This window comes from Protopterus annectens, chromosome 2.part1, assembly GCF_019279795.1.
Source record: "Protopterus annectens isolate FY-2018-M chromosome 2.part1, PAN1.0, whole genome shotgun sequence".
Lineage (NCBI taxonomy): Eukaryota > Metazoa > Chordata > Ceratodontiformes > Protopteridae > Protopterus > Protopterus annectens.
In genome coordinates, this window is record NC_056729.1 from 1,992,703,817 (window position 1) to 1,992,724,832 (window position 21,016).

Consider the following 21,016-nt stretch of genomic DNA (forward strand, 5'->3'; position numbering starts at 1 on the left):
CATTATTTCTGCCAGACATATTTCTGAGCTTCAAGCTCTATGTATCAAGAGTTCCTACTTGATTTTTCATAGAGATAGAGTGTCTCTGAAAACTAATCCATCTTTTCTGCCTAAAGTGATCTCTGAAATGTCCATTAATCAAGCCATTGAATTGACAGTTTTCTTTCCCAATCATTCAAACAGAGGAGAGTATTGCCTACATACCCTAGATATCCACAGGCAAATTTGGTTTTACTTAAACAGGACTAGACCCTTTTGTAAATCTGACCAGTTATTTTTGGCTTTTTCTGGACCTAGATTAGGATCTGCTGTTGCTAAGGTCACATTAGCTAGATGGTTGAAGGACTGTGTAACCTTCATTTATACACAAAGCAATATATTGTTGCCTACTACCATGAAAGCTCATTCAACAAGGTTGGTGGCAACTTCTGCTGCCTTCCATGCCAGAGCTTCCTTACATGACATCTGTGCAGCTGCAACTTGGGCTACACCTCATACCTTCATCAATCATTACAAATTGAACTTGGCTTCCAGGGGAAGAGCATCTTTCAGTTCTGTGGTGCTCAGGAATGTCCTTCCATGAGAGCCTCCCAGGAATAGAGGTAGCTGGGGACTCTGTCCCATGCATAAGGAATGAACGAGGATTAACAATATCAGATAAAGAAGTTATGTCTTACCATAACGTTCCATATGTATTGTTGATCCTCGTTCAGTCATTACGACCCTCCTTCCTTCCCCCCTCCTGTGGTTTCTAGTGGATCTCACCATCCAGTTCTCTTAGGTTATTTGACCAGAGGTAGCTTCTACCTTCTTTTGACTTGCAAACTCAATCTGAGGTAACAGGGAGAGGGGGATTGTGGGTAAGAGTTTAGCACAAGAGTTTGAAGCTGATGCGAGCTTGGAAAATGGCTGGCTCGGTTCCGAGGTCGGAACCGATACCCATGCGTAATGACTGAATGAGGATTAACAATACAGATGGAACGTTATGGTAAGACATAACTTCTTTTTCGCAGTGGTAAGGAAAGCCGTCTACATTGCGCATCTCTTAATAAGGGCTATAGATCCAGGACTAAGGATGTTATAATGCCTCTGTACTCAGCCATCATCAGACCACTAATAAAGTACAATACTTCATTCTGTATGTACCTCACCAGACACCTGCATCAACTGGAGAGACCACAAAGGTTCCTTACCAAGAAAATACAGGGCTCTCAAAACATGACGTATGTGAATAGATTGAAATCCATCTCACTGTATTCTGTACCTTATAGGCTGCTGAGAGGTGACTTTTGCCTGGCCTACAGAGCAGTTTCTGACCCTGCTGCAGTGGAAATGCTACACATCTGCAAGTCAATTGGGACAAGATTCATTTGTTCCAGGGAACTTAGCCTAGCCTGTGACATTAACAGGACATCCTGGAGAGACAGGTATGTCTCCCAGAGATAGCCACTCCTTGAAATATGCTCCCAATTCACGTGAAGCAAAGGTCCTCAATAACCCTATTTAAGTGAAACTTGGACACTTGGATGGGAGACCATAAATTCACCCCAGGAGTGGCACCTATGTCCCTCATGGACAGGTGCTGACCATTGACTTGCAATATAGGCCATCTAACATGGTCAGTTAGGGAATACGGGTGTAAGATGGCTAGGTCTGTAAAGGATCTAGCCTTGTAACCTTCTATGATCCTATGAAAATAAGGGAGTATCTGGTTAATATGCATGGATTTAGAAAGATTGCTCTTAAGCAACTTGTTTTTTGATGATAACTCCAAAGCACAAAAACTTTTAGCTCAACAACTTAGGCAACAGAAGTTGAAAGTTTTGTTGCCAAAGTTAAAGATCCTATGACAAGAAAAATAACAAAAGAGATCTTCTAGAGGTGTTAGAGAGATATTTTAGAAATATTATGCACATTTGTATAAAGCAGGGAAATGTGAAAATCAATAAAAAGCACAAGTAAAAATATTTATGGAATACTTACAAAATGCTAAGGTTAGAGGTAGATGAGGCACAAAAATTAACAGTTAAGATAGGAGGGAATGAGATAAAGGTGGTGACATATAATCAACCTGCAGGAAAGTCTCCAGGAATAAATTGTATTCCTGTGGAAGTTTGGAAGCTAAGAGGGAATAAAGTGATAAAAATCTGGAAGGTTTTGTTTAGCAGTATTTTAAAATGGGATAAGATCCAACATCGTGGAAGAAAGCTAGGTTGGCTGGAATAGCTAAAGATGGTAAAGACGCATCAGACACAGCTTCATATAGGCCCGTTTCAGTTTTAAACCATGATTATAAAGTGTTTATGTATATAGAAGCTGAAAGAAAGACAAAGGTATTGCCAAAATTGATAGATATGGATCTATGTGTTTTTGTGCAAGGGAGGCAAACATTTGACAAAATTAATAGAACAATGATGATCCAGGGAGAAGCAAATATAAGCAAATACCATTGTTGTTCGTTGGCTTGATGCAGAGAAAGCATTTGACAGAGTAAGCTGGGATTTTATGAGCAGGGCTATGGAAGCATTTGCATTTTATGAAAAAAAATGATAAGGTTGATTAGGAGGATATATGAGAAGATCGCAGATAAAAATTAAAGTGGGTATGGTCCTCTCTGATAATTTCTGCTTGGGCAGAGGAACCAGGCAGTGGTGTCCTCATTCCCCTTTATTATTTGCATTATATTTAGAACCATTGGAAAAGAAAATACGGAACTCAGACGTTCAAGGATATAATTGGTATGGTAGTCAAGAAAACCTTACTTTATTTGCAGTTGGTATTATTTTATACATGACAAAACCAGAAAGAGACATTATAGAAGATTTTGAGACAGTTTCAGATTTTTTTGGGATACAAAATTAATGAAGCTAAAACAAAGGCAATAGCGGTAAATTATGTACTCACACACAAATTTGTTCAGGAATATCCATATTTATGGGGACATGAAGTATTTAGGAGTATCGATTAAAATGATCTGAGTGTGGCAGCTAAGGATATGTGGAAAGAGACAAAACAAAAGGTAATACAAAAACTGAGAAAATGGAAGCTTTGTTATATGTATATGGATAGTAAGATACAAGCAGTTAAAATGTTTTTAGTTTTTTTAGTCTTATACACAGGTCAGGCATAATTTTTATCAACCAGAGGAGAAATTGTGGATAGCAATTAATAAAGAAGGACTTTATCTGGAAGGGGAAGACAGCAAGAGTCAAGTGGGATAAGCTGATTTTTTCAGTAGAACAGGGAAGATTGGGATTACTCAATTTGAAGGGGTATTTCAGAACTACACAGTTAAGACTCCTATACATAACATAAGCAGAAAACTATAATTCAAAGTGGAAAGGGATTGTGATGAAACAGGGATGAAGCTCAAGAAACAAGGAGAGAATGGGATTTTGGATGCAGGCCTTTAAGGAGAATAACAGTAATCATACAGAATATTATAGCCATAAAGTAGCAGAAAGTATTCTAAGAACTAAGCCAACATGGGATTGGAGAAAGGATATTCTGCCGATAGGGATGACTGCAATGAGGGATATAGACAATAGGCAAGAGGGGCCTGGAATTTATTGGAGAAAACTGGCAAAAGAATAAAGGTATTGGGAATAAATAACTAGAGAGGGAAAGATGATAGAATTGGAAGACGCCAATGATTTATTTGGACTACAGGTAAGAGCTTGCCTTCCCTATCAGGGATTGATATCAGAGTGTAGGCCAAGAGAAAGAAATAGGGGGATCCTAAATGAAAGACCAGCACTGGTAGAGTTTTTAGTAGAATCTAGAACAGAAGCTGCCATTAAAAAAGGAATAATTAATAGAGAATATAGAATATTGCATGATAACTATAAGAATCAATCAGAGGAGGTTAGAAAGGATAGGGAAGAGAGATTAGATGAGCAATTCACAAAGAAACAATGGGAGGATATACGTATGTTTCACAAATATGCAACAAAATCTAGAAGATTTAGGATTTTTTGCCTGGAAATGTTTACATGGATATTTCTATACCCCAAGTAGATTCCAGAGATTTTTTTCCTTAGGCAGACAGCAAATGTTGGAAGTGTGACCGGCAAGAAAGAGGTAATTGGGTACATATTTTCTGGGAGTGTGGTGCATTGGCAGACTTTAAAGATTCCCTGTGAGATGCACTGTCAGAGATGCTGGGTGGGCAGATTGGTCTGACGAGAGAGATAATTTTTCTGAGCTATGATACAGAATCGGAATTGCCTAGACATAGTAAGACTTTGCTGTATCTAATATTGGTGGCTGCCAAAAAAGCAATTACTAGAAAATGGAAATCAAAATCTAAACCAACTATAACAGAAGTAGTGAATATAGTAACAGAGATAAAACAACTGGAATTGACATCTTTAGAAAAGGGTAGGAGCAAACTACATAGGAAAAATCGGAATTGTGGGAACAATACATACAATGGAGGAATGAGGTTTAAAAGGCGACAGGACTTAAATGAGATATGTAATGTTTGACTGGAAAAGACTGGGTAGATTATAGGTGATGTATAATGTTTCATCTGGTAGTGTGTCCCTATGGTTTGTGATATAAAATGGTTGCAACTAGGATTGTGTCGGTGTGATTTGGTTTAATTTATATAAATGTGTGATTGCCTATGTAGTAAGTGATGGTTTAATAAAGATGTTTCTTGTTAAAATAGGCAGGAATTAAATAATGTATGTAATGTTGCTTAGGTTATATGATATATAGCAATACATGTGAAGTATAATGTTTGTTATGTTAATTATAGTTTGATTACTTTTATATGAATGTAAATTTGCCTATGTCACAAGTGATAATTCAATAAAGGTTTCAATATAAAAGGTTAGACAAGAAAAAAATAGTGCCGAGGAGCTGCACAGATGAGATGTTAAAGAGAAGATGTGTTTGTACCAGAAATGACCATCTGAGTATACACAGAATGGTAGGAGACAAGCCAGTCAGTTATAGATGAAGATATTCCATTATGTCCTCTGCTATGTCAGAGACAGAAGAGATGAAAGAGGACCGACAAACAAATGACTTCAGGAACTCACAGTCATGAACCTAACCTGACTTTATTTGGCATATTCCTCCACCATAATGCTTTGGATGTCTTCAAACTTTGTCCACTTTAAGACTGGGAGGTTCTCTAGTTGTCTGTGTTGCCATTTATTTTACATATTTGTGTATCCGTCATCAGTGTGCTGTTTGTATCATTTTATTGTTTATTCTCTTCTTTTTAAATCAGCAATGGAGAGCACCATTTACATCTGTTGGATGTTCCTGGACAACTTAGGTACTATAGAAAAAGAATGAATGATCTCAGAAAAACATTTCAGCTATTTATGTTTCAAAAAGGGAAAGTAAATGTAGCAGTCATTAAGATATCTCTTTTTTAAATGACTGGCCAACTGCATTTTTTTTGACAAATATGATAAACATTTCACACAAGATATTTTAGAAGCTGCCATATGATTTATTTTATTTATTTACATTTGTTTACCGGGAAATTCCAACTGGACACAGGTCCTTTTTCAGCGGAGGCCCGGGGAGAAAAGCTCCACCGAACAATAAATGAGCAACAGAATACATGAACAACTGACTATACATACAATAGCAAGTAATACATACTGCAGCAAACATTAGCTATACATACAATATGAAACATAGTAATGAACAGATATACCAATATCTAGGTAGAGGCTAGGAATAAAGGTAGGATGTATATACAGATAGTACTAAGCTCAAACGGATACTTTTCTAAACTCATATACATACCTCTTAACCATACCGAATTTCTCGGTAAATACAGGTCTTGAGGCCAAAATATTGGGGTGCTATGAATTCCCGCGTGGCCCCTTTAATATCCAAATTTCCCAGGGTTTTTTTTTTTTTTTTGAAGTTTTTATCTTTATTTATTTTTTGAGACCATTCCTGATGTCATCACATGCAGGGCATGTGCAATGACATCAACACAAGACAGATAGCCTGTCAGAATTCAGTTACTTCTACTTAATTTAACTTTACAGCGTATGGAGTTCTTTCTTCCCTGGCTCCAGTAAGGCAAAAAAAAAAGACTGTTTAGTTCTTAGGAACAGTCTTGGTGTGGTAATTTTCTAGAATTGATGTTTACTTTGATTTGAACTGTGGTTGCATGTATATTATGTACAAGACTGTTTAGTTCTTACCGTCTTACGAACCGTCCAGTAATATTTTTCTAGCATTGATGTTTACTTTGAACTATGCTTACATCATTACATGTATATTATTGTACGACGTGAGAAAGAACTTTTTTTTTGAGTGTTCTGTCTGCACTGCTAGTTCCTTTGCAAATTGCTGAATTGGAAAGAGTGTGTACTGCACTTATTAAGTGAGAGCTGCTAATTAGTTTGTAGTTCAGAAGAGAGGTTTTTTTATGTACTGCAAGTCTGCACTGCTGTTACGAGACCAACTGCTGTTATTAAGGGCACAAATAGAAACGGTCCAGTATTTTTTTTTTTTTTTTGCATTCTGCTAGTTCCTTTGCAATTAAGTGAGACTGTGACAGTTGTTATTATTTTGTAGTTCAGACAAGAGGTTTTTTAATTTAAGTCTGCACTGTTGTTATTAAGGGCACAAATACAAATGGTCCGGTATTTTTTTTTTTTCGTCTATTTTGCTAGTTCCTTTGCAATTAAGTGAGACTGTGAGAGCTGTTTTTATTTTGTAGTTCAGACGAGAGGTTTTTATGTAAGCCTGCACTGCTGTTATTAAGGGCACAAATACAAATGGTCTGCTTTTTTTATTTCTTGCATTCTGCTAGTTCCTTTGCAATTAAGTGAGACTTGTTATTATTTTGTAGTTCAGACAAGAGGTTTTTATATAAGTCTGCACTGCTGTTATTAAGGGCACAAATACAAACAGTCCATTTTTTTATATCTTGCATTCTGCTAGTTCCTTTGCAATTATTTATTGCATTCTGCTAGTTCCTTTGCAATTAAGTGAGAGTGTGAGAGATGTTATTAGTTTGTAGTTCAGACGAGATTTTTTTTATGTAAGTCTGCACTGGTGTTATTAATGGCACAAATACAAACAGTCCGTTTTTTTATTTCTTGCATTCTGCTAGTTCCTTTGCAATTATTTCTTGCATAGCTTCATAGGTGTATACTAGGCTAATGCCCTGGAGCCTTTGCAAGCCTTGCCCATATGATTACCCTGACATTGTGCCACCCGACCTTAGTTCCCAGTGCCTCTGTCGAGTACAGCCACTGGACTGATCCCCGGGGTGAATTTTCTATTTCCCATCCACTCATCAAGATTTCTCTTGAAGAGGGCCAGTGAAGTGCTCTGCTTGACATGTATGAGAAGTCTGTTCTATAGCATGGGAAGTCTCTGGGTTATAAACCTGTCCCTCCAGCATGTTCTGTTGATTGTGGTAATGAGGTTGAGGTCTCTGGAGCATGTGGTGCGGAGGGATTGGAATTTCTTTAGATGTAGCATTTCTAACAGAGCTGGGTCAGACATAGCTTTGTAAGTCAAGCAGAGTTTGCCTCTAAGTAGGCGATATGAGAGAGAATAGTTGGAGTTTTTTGAGTCTGTCTATATAGGACAAGTGTTTAAGGCCTACAGTCCTCTTTGTGAGGTACTTTTGCGGCCTCTCCAGTTGTTGCAGGTGTCTAGTGAGGTACATGCCAAAATGGGCATTGTACTAGATGATTGGCCTAATGAGGGAAGAGTAGAGGGAGACAATGACCTCTTTCTTCCTGGATGAAAAACCCTTAGTAATGAGATGTGCCACATAGAAGGACTTTCTGACCACAGTGGCAATGTGGTGGTCAAAAGAGAGGTTGCTGTCGACCTGTGTTCCCAGATCTCTTATAACACCTTCTGTGTTCAGAGGACTACCATCAATGTGGTAATTCATGGGAACTGGGTTTTTCCTAAGGGAGATGACACACATCTTTTGGCATTGAGCTTAAGGCCATGGCTCTGACAGCAGTCGTTGGTCTCAGTGAGGCCTTTCTATAGGATGTCAACTTCACCTGGGGAGTTAATAATAGCTCCCAACTTGCAATCATCTGCGAACTTTGTCAGCCAGAGTCCCTCCATGTTGGCCTGGACTTCAGAGAAGTAGATACCAAACAGGAGAGGACCCAGCACCGAACTCTGTGGGACTCCACTCGTGACTGGTCGGCAGTCTGACTTGGAGTCAGCTACTTTCACACTGTGTGTTCTATCTGTGAGCCAGTTTGTAACTCACCTAGTGATATAGGGGTTGCTGCCTAGCTTAGTGAGTTTTTCTATGATTCCTGAGTGAGGAATGGTATCAAAGGCCTTGGCCAGATCAAGGTAGGCTGTAGGAACCACCTTGCCTTCATCCACAGCTCTGGTGACTGACTCAAAGAAATCGACCAAGTTGAGCAGGCATGATCTAACCTTCACAAAACCAAACTGTGTAGGATCCAGAGTTTGGAGATTCCCTATATCCTTGTTTATTAGGTCCAAGATGATGCACTCCATAGCTTTACATATTAGACTCATCAGGCTAATGGGGTGATAGTTCCCAGGGCCTGTAGTCGCTCCTCCTTTGTGGAGAGGGATGACTGCAGCATTGCGCTATTTGGTAGGGACAAAGCCTGAGGTGAGGCTGTGATTGAACAGGACACACAGATGAGGTGCCATTTAACTCTATAGTTGTTGTAAAACACAGCCAGGGATAGTGTCAGGTCCCATAGAAGCTGTATTCTTGGCCTTGGATAGTGCTGTTTTAACGTGTGCTGCAGTAATACTGGGTGCCTGGCAATGTACTGGTATTGTGATTGGTCCTTTGGGGGGGGTAAAGTTGGCACTGAATCTGTCGACCAGCATATTGGCAATATCTGTTGGCTTGGTGTATGAGGTACCATTGTGCAGTAGCTCAGAGCAAATCTGGGTGTTGCCGTGAAGATTCTTTACATAACTATAGAAGGCCTTGTGGTTGTCTTTACTATCTGCTGCAAATCTGTTTTCATAGCTAGCTTTAGAGGATTTGATGAGGGGTCTCAACTTTTTGTTGAGGCTGATAAGGGAGTTTTTTCCAGTCTTGGGACTTTACCTTATTCTGCATCAGTTTCCTCCTTCTGTTGTAGAGATTGTTTATAGCACGGGACCACCAGATTGGCTTCCGTTTTTTGTTGGAGAGCATCTTAGTTCTATTGGGTATGGCGAGATCCATGCATTTGTGTGTGTGTTCTTGCACTGCATTGATGCATGATTCAGTGGCCATGCAACTATTCTCCATTTGCATGGGTGCCGTGAAGTTAGCCACCTCTGTTTTTAGGAGCCCAAAGTTAGCTTTGGAGATGTTTTTCATGGTGGTTACCTTTGTGGGGTGGGAGGGATGTGTATTTCCAAGATGATTAGTTCGTGGTCGGATCTAACCAGGGAGGAGTTGACTATTGGTATAGAGCAATGGTCATTCGTGTTAGTAATAACCAGGTCAAGAATGTTGATACCTCTAGTGGGGGTAAGAACGAGCTGGTCCAGGGCATTGGAATTAATGAATTCCAGGAAACGTTGGGCAAGTGTATTGGTACATGAGCAGTTTTCCCAGTTAATGGAGAGGTAGTTGAAGTCGCCCAGTATGAGAGTGTTAGGTTGGACCCTAATATTCTCCAGGGTGCTTAGGAATGTGGAATGTGAGTTTTGGGACATGGTCGGGGACCTATAGCAGGCTACGACCTGAATCGCTGTCTTATCCAATGTTAGCTGCACCTGAAGTATCTCAGATGTGTTATGTTTGGCTACCAGTCTAGAGGTGTGCACATACTTTATGAATATGGAAACACCACTGCCTTTGGACCTTTGGTCCAAGTTCTGGGGGCAAAAGGTGTGGAATGAGTTATAGCCTGGTAGTGCAGTGGTGCTTTCTTCTGCCTTGAACCAGGTCTGTGTTACATTACAAATGTCGATGTTCTCCATTTTAAGGAGTGCTTCAAGTGAGTGCATTTTGAGATTTAGACTTTTATCATTGAGCAGCATGACCTTCATATTGCATTTGTGTGTAGCTGTTATGGTGATAATTTGATCTTTGGAACACTGCCTAAAAAGGCACTATATGGGGTGGCAAGAGCTTTGGCCAGTATCCAGAAGCCCAGGGGTGACAGATGCAGACCATTTCTGCAAAGCATCGAGGTCTGTCAATCATGTCATCCCAGGCAGACAGATACTGATCCCCTTAGAATGACACCAGAAACTTAGTCAGTTGTTGAACTCAGTCATTTTCTGCTTGTACTGTGGTAACATTCTGGGTGATGGTAGGATGCTGCTGAGGGCTAGGGTCATACCTGTCCAGGCTACATAATCCGAGAGCTCCTCCATGTCTCTTTTCAGGTACTCCAGGGAGGTACATCTCGGGTCATTCACACCCTCATGTTCAATGACAGAGTCATATTTGTACCTGTTGTTGAGGGACCTGAGTGCATGCATTATTTGGTGGATCCTGGAGTCTGACAGGCAGCTGACTGTTACTTTCTTCCTTATTCAGCCTAGTTAGTGGGACATCAGTGTGCCTCACTATCGAGTCACCTATGACTAGTGTGTTGGACATGCTGTTTTGCCTTAGGGGCATTGGTTGAGTGGCACACTGTTTAGGAGAGTTATGTGTCTCATGATTAGTGCTGTGTTATGGTGGTCAAGTGCGTTTCTGCCTTGGAGGTCTCTGCTCTTTGGGTAGATTTTTATTGAGGGCCTCCGTGAAGGTGGGTGTGTGGTTTATGTTTTTATGTGAAGGCAGTGCTGGTGTGTGTTCTGGAGTGTTATGTGTTCCATATGGTGTGGTGCAAGTGTTGACCTTCTCCTCTTGACCAGCTATTCTGGTCTTGGCTGGAGAGTGTGGGCTTCCAATTTGGATATATAAGTGCATCTCTCGCAAGTCTGAGTGTTGCGAGTTAAGAGGAGAGGGTTGTCAGTGTACATGAGACAGTTGCTACATTGCCTCAGGATGCCCAAGTTCACCAGGTTAATAGGAGAAAGCACAGAGAACTGACTTTTAGACATACCTAGAGGGGTGAGCATTTGTAAATACTGGAGCATTCTGCTAGTTCCTTTGCAATTCAGTGAGACTGTGAGAGCTGTTAGTTTGTAGCTCAGACAAGAGTTTTTTTATGTGTCTGCACTTAAGTGAAACTGTGAGAGCTGTTATTAGTTTGTAGTTCAGAAGAGAGGTTTTTTTTATGTAACTCTGCACTGCTGTTATTAAGGACACAAATAAACATGATCCAGTATTTTTTTCTTGCATTCTGCTAGTTCCTTTGTAAAGGGCTCAATTGGAGAGTGTGAGAGCAGTTATTAGGTTGAACTGTGAGAGGTTTTATGCATTGATATTTACTCCCTGCTGTTATTTAATCAATTGTAAGGGGCTCAGTCTTTGAATGTAGTTCAGGAGTGTGTGTGTGTGTGTGTGTGTGTGTGTGTGTGTGTGTGTGTGTGTGTGTGTGTGTGTGTGTGTGTGTGTGTGTGTGTGTGTGTGTGTGTGTGTGTGTGTAAAATGCCCCAGTTAGGTATAACTGGTAGTTAAGATTACCAACACTCAAACCCTGGTTTCAGTGCTGTTTCAATGAATGTGAGTTTCAGGGGCAGAGAAGTTGTAATGCTAAGTCTATTTTCATTGCGAGACTGTATTGCTTTGTTTAGCAGATGACTATTAGTGTTTGTACTATAAAATGTAAAGTAAAAGTTTTGCAATAAATAAAATAAAGCAAATGACTAAAGGGTTTTAGGCATGGTGGATGGTCGGTATTATATTCTTTGGCTTTAAAATACAAGTTTTAAATGAAATCCAAATAATCATGTAGAAGTAATGCAGTATGCACATTTCATGGTTTATGGTAAATGGGGCGAAATAGCCAAGTAATGGGACATTGGAATGGTTACAAGAGGGAGGGCTGTGTACTGGAGTCTGATTAGACCATGATTTTGTGAGAGGGGAAGGGCAGTAAACTGAAAGCCCCAGGCAGCACAAACCACAAACTCTAGCTATGCCTCTGATCAGTAGATCGTGGAGAAAGACTTTTGGAGGTCCTAGCAAACTATAATATTCTTTTGCTAAGATTAGAATATTGCCTACTATTAAATGCCCTACTTTTACCACAAAACCCACATACTACAAGTCACTAAAAACAAAATCCTAAGGTTCATCATCTTCTCCCTTCCCAGTGAACACCATTGCTACACATTTCCAAAAAAATGGTTACCATTTACTACAGGGTCTCGGTCTGTTCTTCAGTTTGCGTTTGAAAGTTGGTTTCCCACAATTCCGTCGGAATGGGTGGGGTTACATAATTATGTATGCAAATTTTATGTTAATCGGTGTACAGATTTGTACCTATTTTTCATGGGCCTTTGTCTAGATTTTCGATGATTCTAGGTTGAGAGGTATGCTCATATACCTAAATTTTATATAAAATATTGCACTAAACTCAAACATAAGGTGGACACAAGCTAGAAGGGCTAATGGGATGGAAGGGGAAGATAAAGAAGTAAGAGAGGAGACAGAGTGAGCAGTATACGTGGTAGTGACAGGGAGCTAGGTGTAAGTGAGTTGGATATGTATTTGGAGTTAAGATGAAGTGAGGTAGTTAAGCATGTTATAACAGGTCTGAGAGATTGAGTGAGGAGGGAAGGGGAGGGTAAAGGGTGAGCCAGAGCCTGCGGAGGAAGGAAGGCAATGATCAGACGGTGTGAGGCAGGGTGGCTAGGGGAGGGAAGAGGAAGGGGAGATTTACTGTTCATGCTTTTACAAGATAGTACAAGTTGGATTTACAGTACTACAAGAAATAATGTAATAACCATCTCTCTTTGGTATGATAGTTGCAATTTAAGCATTATAGTGACTTTCTTCAAGGATGATAAGGTAGTTCTATATGAGAATATCTAAAATTACAATAGATCTTTTAGGAGAAGTCACTGTTATAGTAAAACTATTTTCCCTACATCTGCTTCGTAAGAGTGTGCATAGTTTATTTCTTTTTACTTTACAGTTACATTTTTTTTTAATCTTTTTTAATACTACTTAACTGTTTTGAAGGGAATAGCCTACTATAATCACCAGTCTTCTGAGGACCCTGTTGTACTCAAGAACTGAAAAGCTTGAATATTGTTGAATTTATATGGAGCCTTGCACACTAGCCAGGGTTTGAAAAATGCAGATGAGAGATAAAAGTTTTTATAGATAGTGATGCACAGTTATGAAATTTCTGTCTTGGAAAGAAGGTATATAAGTGAGAAAATATATTTCTTTTAGTTTTACAGTTTTGCTCCCCAGGGATCAGCTGTTATGGTAAACACAAGTGTACTTTCTTCACAAATATCTGCAGGTATCTCAGACAGATATGCTATGGTAAGAGCAATGGTAGGCAGGCAGGTCAGGATAATGCCAAACCAATGAAACACAGAAGTACAGTTGGAATAACTGGAAGTAGTCAGGCAATGATTATTTGGGCAAAATGGAGAACAACTAAAAACCCTGTAGATCAACAAACCTTTAGACAGCTAAGAAATGATACCAAGAAAGCTATAATTTCCAATAGAAACTACTACCTACAGTCTCAACAAGCTAATCAAAACAACCCACAAAAATTCTGGACTAGCATTAACCAACTACTCCATCCAGGTCAATCCACTACTCCAAACCCTCAAAATACTGACCACAAAAATCCAATGAATACAGCCAGTGCTTTCAATACCTTTTTTACTAATGCTATCCAAACACTAGCTAGTCAACTATCACCTAATAACTTCACTCTATCTTCCTATAAATCAACCTCACCCCCTCCTTTTCATACTCAACCTGTCCCAACATTATATATTCTAACCCTACTACAGAAACTAAAACCATGCTCTCCCTCAGCAGACCAATTACCTGCTGAATTCCTACAACAATCAGTCAAAGCTATTGCTTATCCCATTTCCATTCTGATCAATAGAACTATTATCGAAAGTCATATCCCTAGCTTATGGAAAATTTCCCGTATTATCCCCCTCCATAAAGGTGGACACTCCACTGAACTCTCCAACTACCGCCCCATTGCCCTTCTCTCTCCTTTGGCAAAGATCATGGAGAAATGCATTCATAGACAATTACTTGACCATCTAACCCAAAATAATTTACTTTCCAACTGTCAACATGGATTCAGACCTTCACATAGCACTACCACTGCCCTTCTTTCCTTCACAGATTGTATCAATAAAAACCTCAACCTTAACAAGCTTTCTTCAGCACTATTTATTGACCTGTCTAAAGCTTTTGACATGATAAATCACTGGATTCTCATCAAAATACTTAAATCCCTGTCACTAGATACATCTTCCATAAAGTGGTTCCAGTCCTACCTAGATAAAAGACAACAGGCTGTACTATGGCACAAGTCTCTATCTACCCTCCTGCCCGTTAACCTTGGTGTCCCTCAAGGGTCCATCCTAGGACCTCTACTTTTTTCCATATTTATTAATGACCTTCATCTTGCCATCCCCCAAGTCAGATGCATACAATATGCTGATGACTCCACACTGATATGCTCAGTCACTTCCTCTTCTGAACTTCACTCTCTTACCCAGAAAGTATTTAACACAGTTGAACAATGGTTTACACATAGGTGCCTTCTCCTAAACCCCAAAAAGACTAAACTCCTTCTCTTCTCTCCTACCCAAAAGTCCTCTCCTCTTGATTTCTCAGTTAACTCTACCAATAAAACTATTATATCACCAGACCCAACCACCAAACTATTGGGTATCACTATTGACAACAATTTGAACTTTGATATCCATATTAACAATACTATAAAAACTGTCAACAAAAAACTTGTGTCTCTCAATAGGATTAAAACCTTCCTTTTACCTACAGCTAAATCCATTATAGCTCACACTCATCTAATCTCTGCACTTCTTTGTGCATCACCCATTTTTACTAAGCTATCTAAAAATAACCGTAGCAAATTGGAAATGTCCTACAATAACATTGCCAGATTTGCTACAGGCAACCCATTTAGAACCCACCATTGCATTAATATAAAGCAGCTGGGATGGCTGGAACTACAAAACCTGATTAAATTCCATCAACTATCTATAGCCCACAACACTCTTTACAAACCTTCCAAAACTCCTATTCTATCTACACTCATCACCCCCTATAAAAATCTGAAATCAATAAGGTCTTCTCACAAACTTCTAGTACTTACCTCTAAACCAAACAACAATGCTGGCGACTCCCTCTTCTCTAATACTGTTGGAAAAGCCTGGAATCTCCTCCGTAATGAACTTTCCTCACTTCCCTCACTATCACTCTTCAAAAATAAATTGAAAATGTTCCTCAGAACACACTGGTTATGCCCCTGTACTAAGCCTGACTAGTTATGTGTCTCTTCATACTTTGCTCTACCTACCCTTTCTACTCATAAACTGTGATTCCTTCCTTATTGACCACAATACTATCTCCCTCTAGAACACCACCTATTGTACCAGTATGCTATATTATGCCTGCACTCAGCACTGATGAATTTACTGTGTTAACCTGTAATATGCATTGTAATTATGATTTTTGTTTAATGTTACCTATTTGTTATGTTGTTGTTTTTCATTGTTCTGTCTTGGAGCTTATCTCCCTAGGCCTCTACTGAAAATGGACATGTATCCAGTTAGACTAGCCCGGTCAACAAATGTAAAATAAAAATAAAAATAATAAAAATAAATAAAATAAGTCTTACTGGAAAGAAAGGACCAAAAAACTTGCAAAACAGCACACATTTTATGCATTTCTGTTTCTAATGTTTTGTGTTAAGAGCTACTTCACTGTTATATAATGTACTATTGCACGTATTGTTATTAATACTTTATTTCAATATTTGTTTCCTTTCTAAAGAGTGTGCGAATGACCCCAGAGATGTTCTTTATACGCCTGTTCCATGTACTTGTCCTCCAGGAGAACCTGGTCCACCAGGTCCAAAGGTGTGCATTATATGATATCATTATTTGTAGTTTTGTAGTTCTAACAGTTTGCTTATTTTGTTTTTGTCATTTTCAAGTATGAAAACCATGTTACCAACCTAGATTAATTATTTTGCATTACACATTTTCTACATTCTGATATGTACTGGATGCAACTGCTTTTGCTGTCATGCAGGGAGGTAGCCAATTATTTTATCATCGAGATTATGTTGGCTGATGTTTTACAGAATGGCACCAGTATGTGGATTTTTTTTTCGCATTTGTTAGATGTTGCTTTTCTATCTTTTGTCATTTTAGCTAGCTATAAAGAACTACATGAAGACACAGATATGAACATGGACACTTTTTGGCAAAGGCACTTGAAACTAAAAAAAAAATGATATTGTAATAGACAGTCAATTGTTAATGCATCCTAACTCTTCACTGCAGTAATTGCAATTGTAGATCAATTGTTACTGAGATTGCTTTTCAACTTCCTGCTGCAGAGGGAGTATTTCATTTGTGTTACCATTGGCTTGGGACTAGGTGCCAGCCCAGGTTGCCAGAAGGTGAGGCAGTGAAAAAACACAAATTGTCAGCAACAGTCTTTTCATCCCCCAAAAAGAAAGGCAAGATTTCTGTATAACAGCCTAGAAAAGAGTCTATGCTGTTAAACTATGGCAGGATAGATGGGCAGACCAAGAGGTGATGCGGAGTGTATTAGTTCTGTAAGAATCCCATTGCATCACCCAGAGAGTAGGAGATAACAGTGCTATCCTTGTAGCCCTCGAATCCCTATACTGTGTCACCTTCCATTGCATCTACTTCATCAGGCACTTATCTTATCTTGCATCCATTTTCAATATGGCAATGTTAGTTTTATAAAGAGGCTTTACTGAAACTAACTACAGGTATGCCCCTCCTATTGAACTGCTACCTACATTTTTGAAAACAACAAGATCTGATATCGTCCTTAATGAATGGATTATGGATCCAATCCTCAGAGCCAATTTGGCCACATACTACAGACTTTTGATCTAACGATTGAGCTCCTCCCTCTACCCTTAATGCCCTAGGCCATCCGCAATACCTCAGATCTCATTTGCTCCCATCGCATACGGATATGGGATCCTTCTCTCTCGCAGCATTTTCTTATCTTTTGTATAGTTGAAAGTGAAGAAGTTTAATTACCTTTACTCTAAATTCTTCCGTGTGTGTGTGTGTGTGTGTGTGTGTGTGTGTGTGTGTGTGTGTGTGTGTGTGTGTGTGTATATATATATATATATATATATGTGTGTGTGTGTGTGAGTGTGTATGTGTATATGTGTATATATATATATATATATATATATATATATATATATATGTATATGTATATGTATATGTGTATATATATATATATATATATATATATATATATATATATATATATATATATATATGGTCTACTTCATAACATTGAAATTTCATAACGTTGAATTTCATAACATTAAGGCCATAACATCAAAAAGCCAAAACACTGAAAACCCAAAACATTGAAAACTCAGAACATTGTGAGTGTGCTTCATAACATTGAAAACTACATTGCACAAGTAAATAATATCACCTCCACCTACAACAACTAACTAACAAACAGACTTTCTAGTACATTTTTGCAGGGGGGGGGCAAGTCTCCCACACCACCCTTAAATTAAATAACCAACTCCAAGACTGCACTATAGTGGAAAAAAAGTTAATTTTCTAACCTCAGTGTATGGTGATTGTGATACAATGAGGTTAGGAAATTGACTTTTTTCCACTGTAGTGTGATCTTGGAGTTAGTATATTTAAATTTACAGGGAGTGTTGGGGGTGCAAGGGGGGCTTGCTCCCCTGCAGAAACGTAGTAGAAAGTGTGTTTGTTAGTTAGGTGTTGTTATAGGTGGAGAGGATGTTATTTACATATGCATTGTCATTTTCAATGTTATGAAGCACACTTTCAATGTTCTGAATTTTCAATGTTTTGGGTTGTCAGTGTTTAGGGATTTAGATGTTTTGGTCTCAATGTTATGAAATTCAACATTATGAAATTTAAGTGTTATGAAGTAGACCCATATATATATATATATATATATATATATATATATATATATATATATATTTATGTATATATATATATATATCTATATGGTTTCCCTTCAGAAACTCAAAGTTTCAAAACCTCGAACTGCAGATGGTTGAGACCATAAGTTTAAAGTTTTGAAACTTCGAACATTTTGAATGGAGGTCACCGTACTGCTTGGAATGGGAAATTTACAGTTTTCTTCGCTGTAGTATGACTTTGGAGTTGGCATATTTATTTAACAGAGGGTGTGGGGGTGCAGGGAGGCTTGACTCCCGGCAGAAACATAAAATAAACTGATCTGATATTGTCAGTTTTTCATCTCATTCTGACATATGGGTTCCAGATCCGATCCATCGGATCTGACTCTGCTGTTACTAAGCATGTGGCCACCAAATAAGCTCCTGGATAACTTCCCTTACCCATAATGCATCTGTCCCTGTTACTTCCATTGAGCTCTTAGGTTGTTAGGTTATTTTTATAAGCGTTTTGTTCTCTCTACTTACCGAACTCTTCTTGTTCTTGCATTTTTATCTTTTTCTATCTTCCTTTGTCTTTAAAACCCATTTTTCTACAGTAACCACCTTTTTATTAGGTTACTCTCACTTCTCTCCCTCTTTGTCCTTCTAGTAACCATTTTTTCATAAGTTACTCCCCTCCCTTATTACTTTTTTTAGGTAGTCTTAGCTAATATTGTTAGTAGTTTTTCCCCTTTTTCCCCTCCTCTCTGTTCTAACAAAAAAAATAAATAAATAAAATAAGCTAATTTTAAGGTGAATGCTATTCCCAGCTTTTGAAGAGGCCTTTTCTGGTAGTCAACACAAGTCTTTGACTCCCAAATCGAAATTGTCTCATTCGAGCCCTGCTTCTTCCCTGTTTTCCAAAAGCAGTGACAAGGGAACAAAGAAACCTTCCTCGGCTATGTCAGATTCATCGGAGCTACAAGTTAAGACTTCAGTATCTACAGAACCTATGTTTCGATCGGAGCCTTTGGTGCTGACCTCTACCAAACTGGATCTGGTGTCTTTGGCTCTGGCTTTATCCAGTAAGGATAGATTGGATCCATTGGTATCGGATCCTAACAAAAGTTCTTTCAAACCTATTATGGTACTCCCAAGGACCTGGTACCATAACCCAGTCCCTTCTAGAGTACTGCCTCCCTTCTTATCCAGGCCTAAATCCCTGTATGCGTCCTCTTCACATTCAACCAATAGCCTTACTGAAGACAAAGTGGAATGTTTGGTACAGAAGATCCAATGGGAACAAGACATTACTAAGTCCCCATCGGCCTTAACCACATGGTTCCAGGGCTATCCAAATCTACTACTTCGCCTCTTACTCCTTCGACTTCAGAGCAAGCATCGGAGCCCTTGGATCCTTTATGCCCAGTGCCTTTCAGGTTGGATCTGAAGGCATCTCTTTCTTTGGATCAGGCCTTTGCTCTGAGCTCACTGGCCTTTTCAGAGTTGGAGAACTCTTGGAGCCATAGTGAACCTCATGGTCCTTGAGTGAGCTTGACCCCTAGACTGTCAGAGCAGTCGATGTGTCTTGGGGCTTTGGCTCAGGTGATCTCGGCTCTGGCTTCCACCCCAGGCAAGCTGTCTTCTGGGTTAGAAGAAGCATCAACCCATAAACATGGCTTATCGGAGCCGGAGTTATCCATCCTCTACTCAGGAACAGTCAGCCTTTGGGGCCTTGGAGAGGGCTGTAGCTGCCACTGCATCTAAAAGGTTACCTTCCACCTCAGATCCTCTATCCCATCAGGATTTCCAGTGCACGTTTTCTGACCAGTACATTCCACTGGGACAGCAGAACTACAGGTGCCAGGATACCCCTCAGGGGTTCCCCCTTTCTCTTCTGATACATCCAAAGTGTACCCCAATGAGGATGTCCCTGAAAGGAGACTTTGCAAGAGTAAGCATTTGGACTTCAGGGAGAAGTCTGCCACTGAAGACACTGACCTTGATGAGTGAGAAGGATCCCCACAGTCACCTCCTCAGGATGTTTCCTTCGGGGAGATTCTAGAAATTCTGAAATAGAGAGGTGGCTGGCAGTCCACTAATCCTTCACCTGAGGAGTCAGTGTACCTGGGTGACTCTGCCCACCAATAAGTTTATAGGTCTGATCTCTTGGCAGGAATGGAAGACCCCGGACTCCACTGAACATGTTCCCCCAGAGACCGAACAAAATAATTACTGCCCCATCTGATAAGGCCTTCTGGGCAAAAGGCATTACATGTCATTGTCATGGTGGTAGTGACCAAAAAAGGAACTTTCAGAGGAGAGTTCCAAAACCCATCCTCTAATAAAGATTTCAGGACGATGGATAGCTGCGGGAAGTGAGTTTTCTGTTCAACAACTTTTGCCCTACAATCGCTGAACTATCTTTCCCATTTTACAAGGTTACAAAGGGATCTGATTAAGGAGTTATTAGATACCCTTGAAGGAGCAGTAGCTGAGGGAGCATGGGAAAAGGTAGCTTCCCACTTAGCGACCCTACACTCTGTCGCTAACTCTTCCATGAGGCTCATTGCACATGCAGCCAAAGGAAAGAGTAGGGCATTAGGTTCCTGCAGCTCTACAAAGAGGCATGCCTGGATGTGCCTATGTGATTTGGCAGAGCCTTTTAAGTTTTTGTTTGTCAATGTCCCATTTGACAACTCTTCCCTTTTTGGGCCCAAAGTCAAAAGTATGCTATCCAGGTGTGAGAAAGAAGGTAAGACTCTGTCTGCCATGGGCATACATTTCTGTGCCCCCCAGAGACCCTATCCAAATGGTCAGAGAGGACATTCTAAAACACACAAGATACCAACACTTATTATATTTCAGCACAAGTACATACTGAAACAAATAAAACACAAACCATATTACTCTTCTCCAATTATAAGCAAGGGGACAAGCCCCCCTGCAACCCCACCTGAGGGGGGGCTGCCCCCCCACACACACACACACACACCCTGCTACTTAAATATATCAACTCCAAG

The 21,016-nt window shown here is 39.6% G+C and overlaps 1 protein-coding gene across 1 annotated transcript in view; it reads left to right on the forward strand.

Annotated features, from left to right (window-relative positions):
- Positions 1 to 21,016, forward strand: part of COL21A1 (collagen type XXI alpha 1 chain) — a 4,597,064-nt gene that overhangs the window by 1,457,909 nt on the left and 3,118,139 nt on the right. The window contains exon 9 of the mRNA XM_044063368.1: positions 15,871 to 15,954. Coding sequence (XP_043919303.1) covers positions 15,871 to 15,954 — 84 coding nt within the window. The remainder of the gene's footprint in view (positions 1 to 15,870; positions 15,955 to 21,016) is intronic.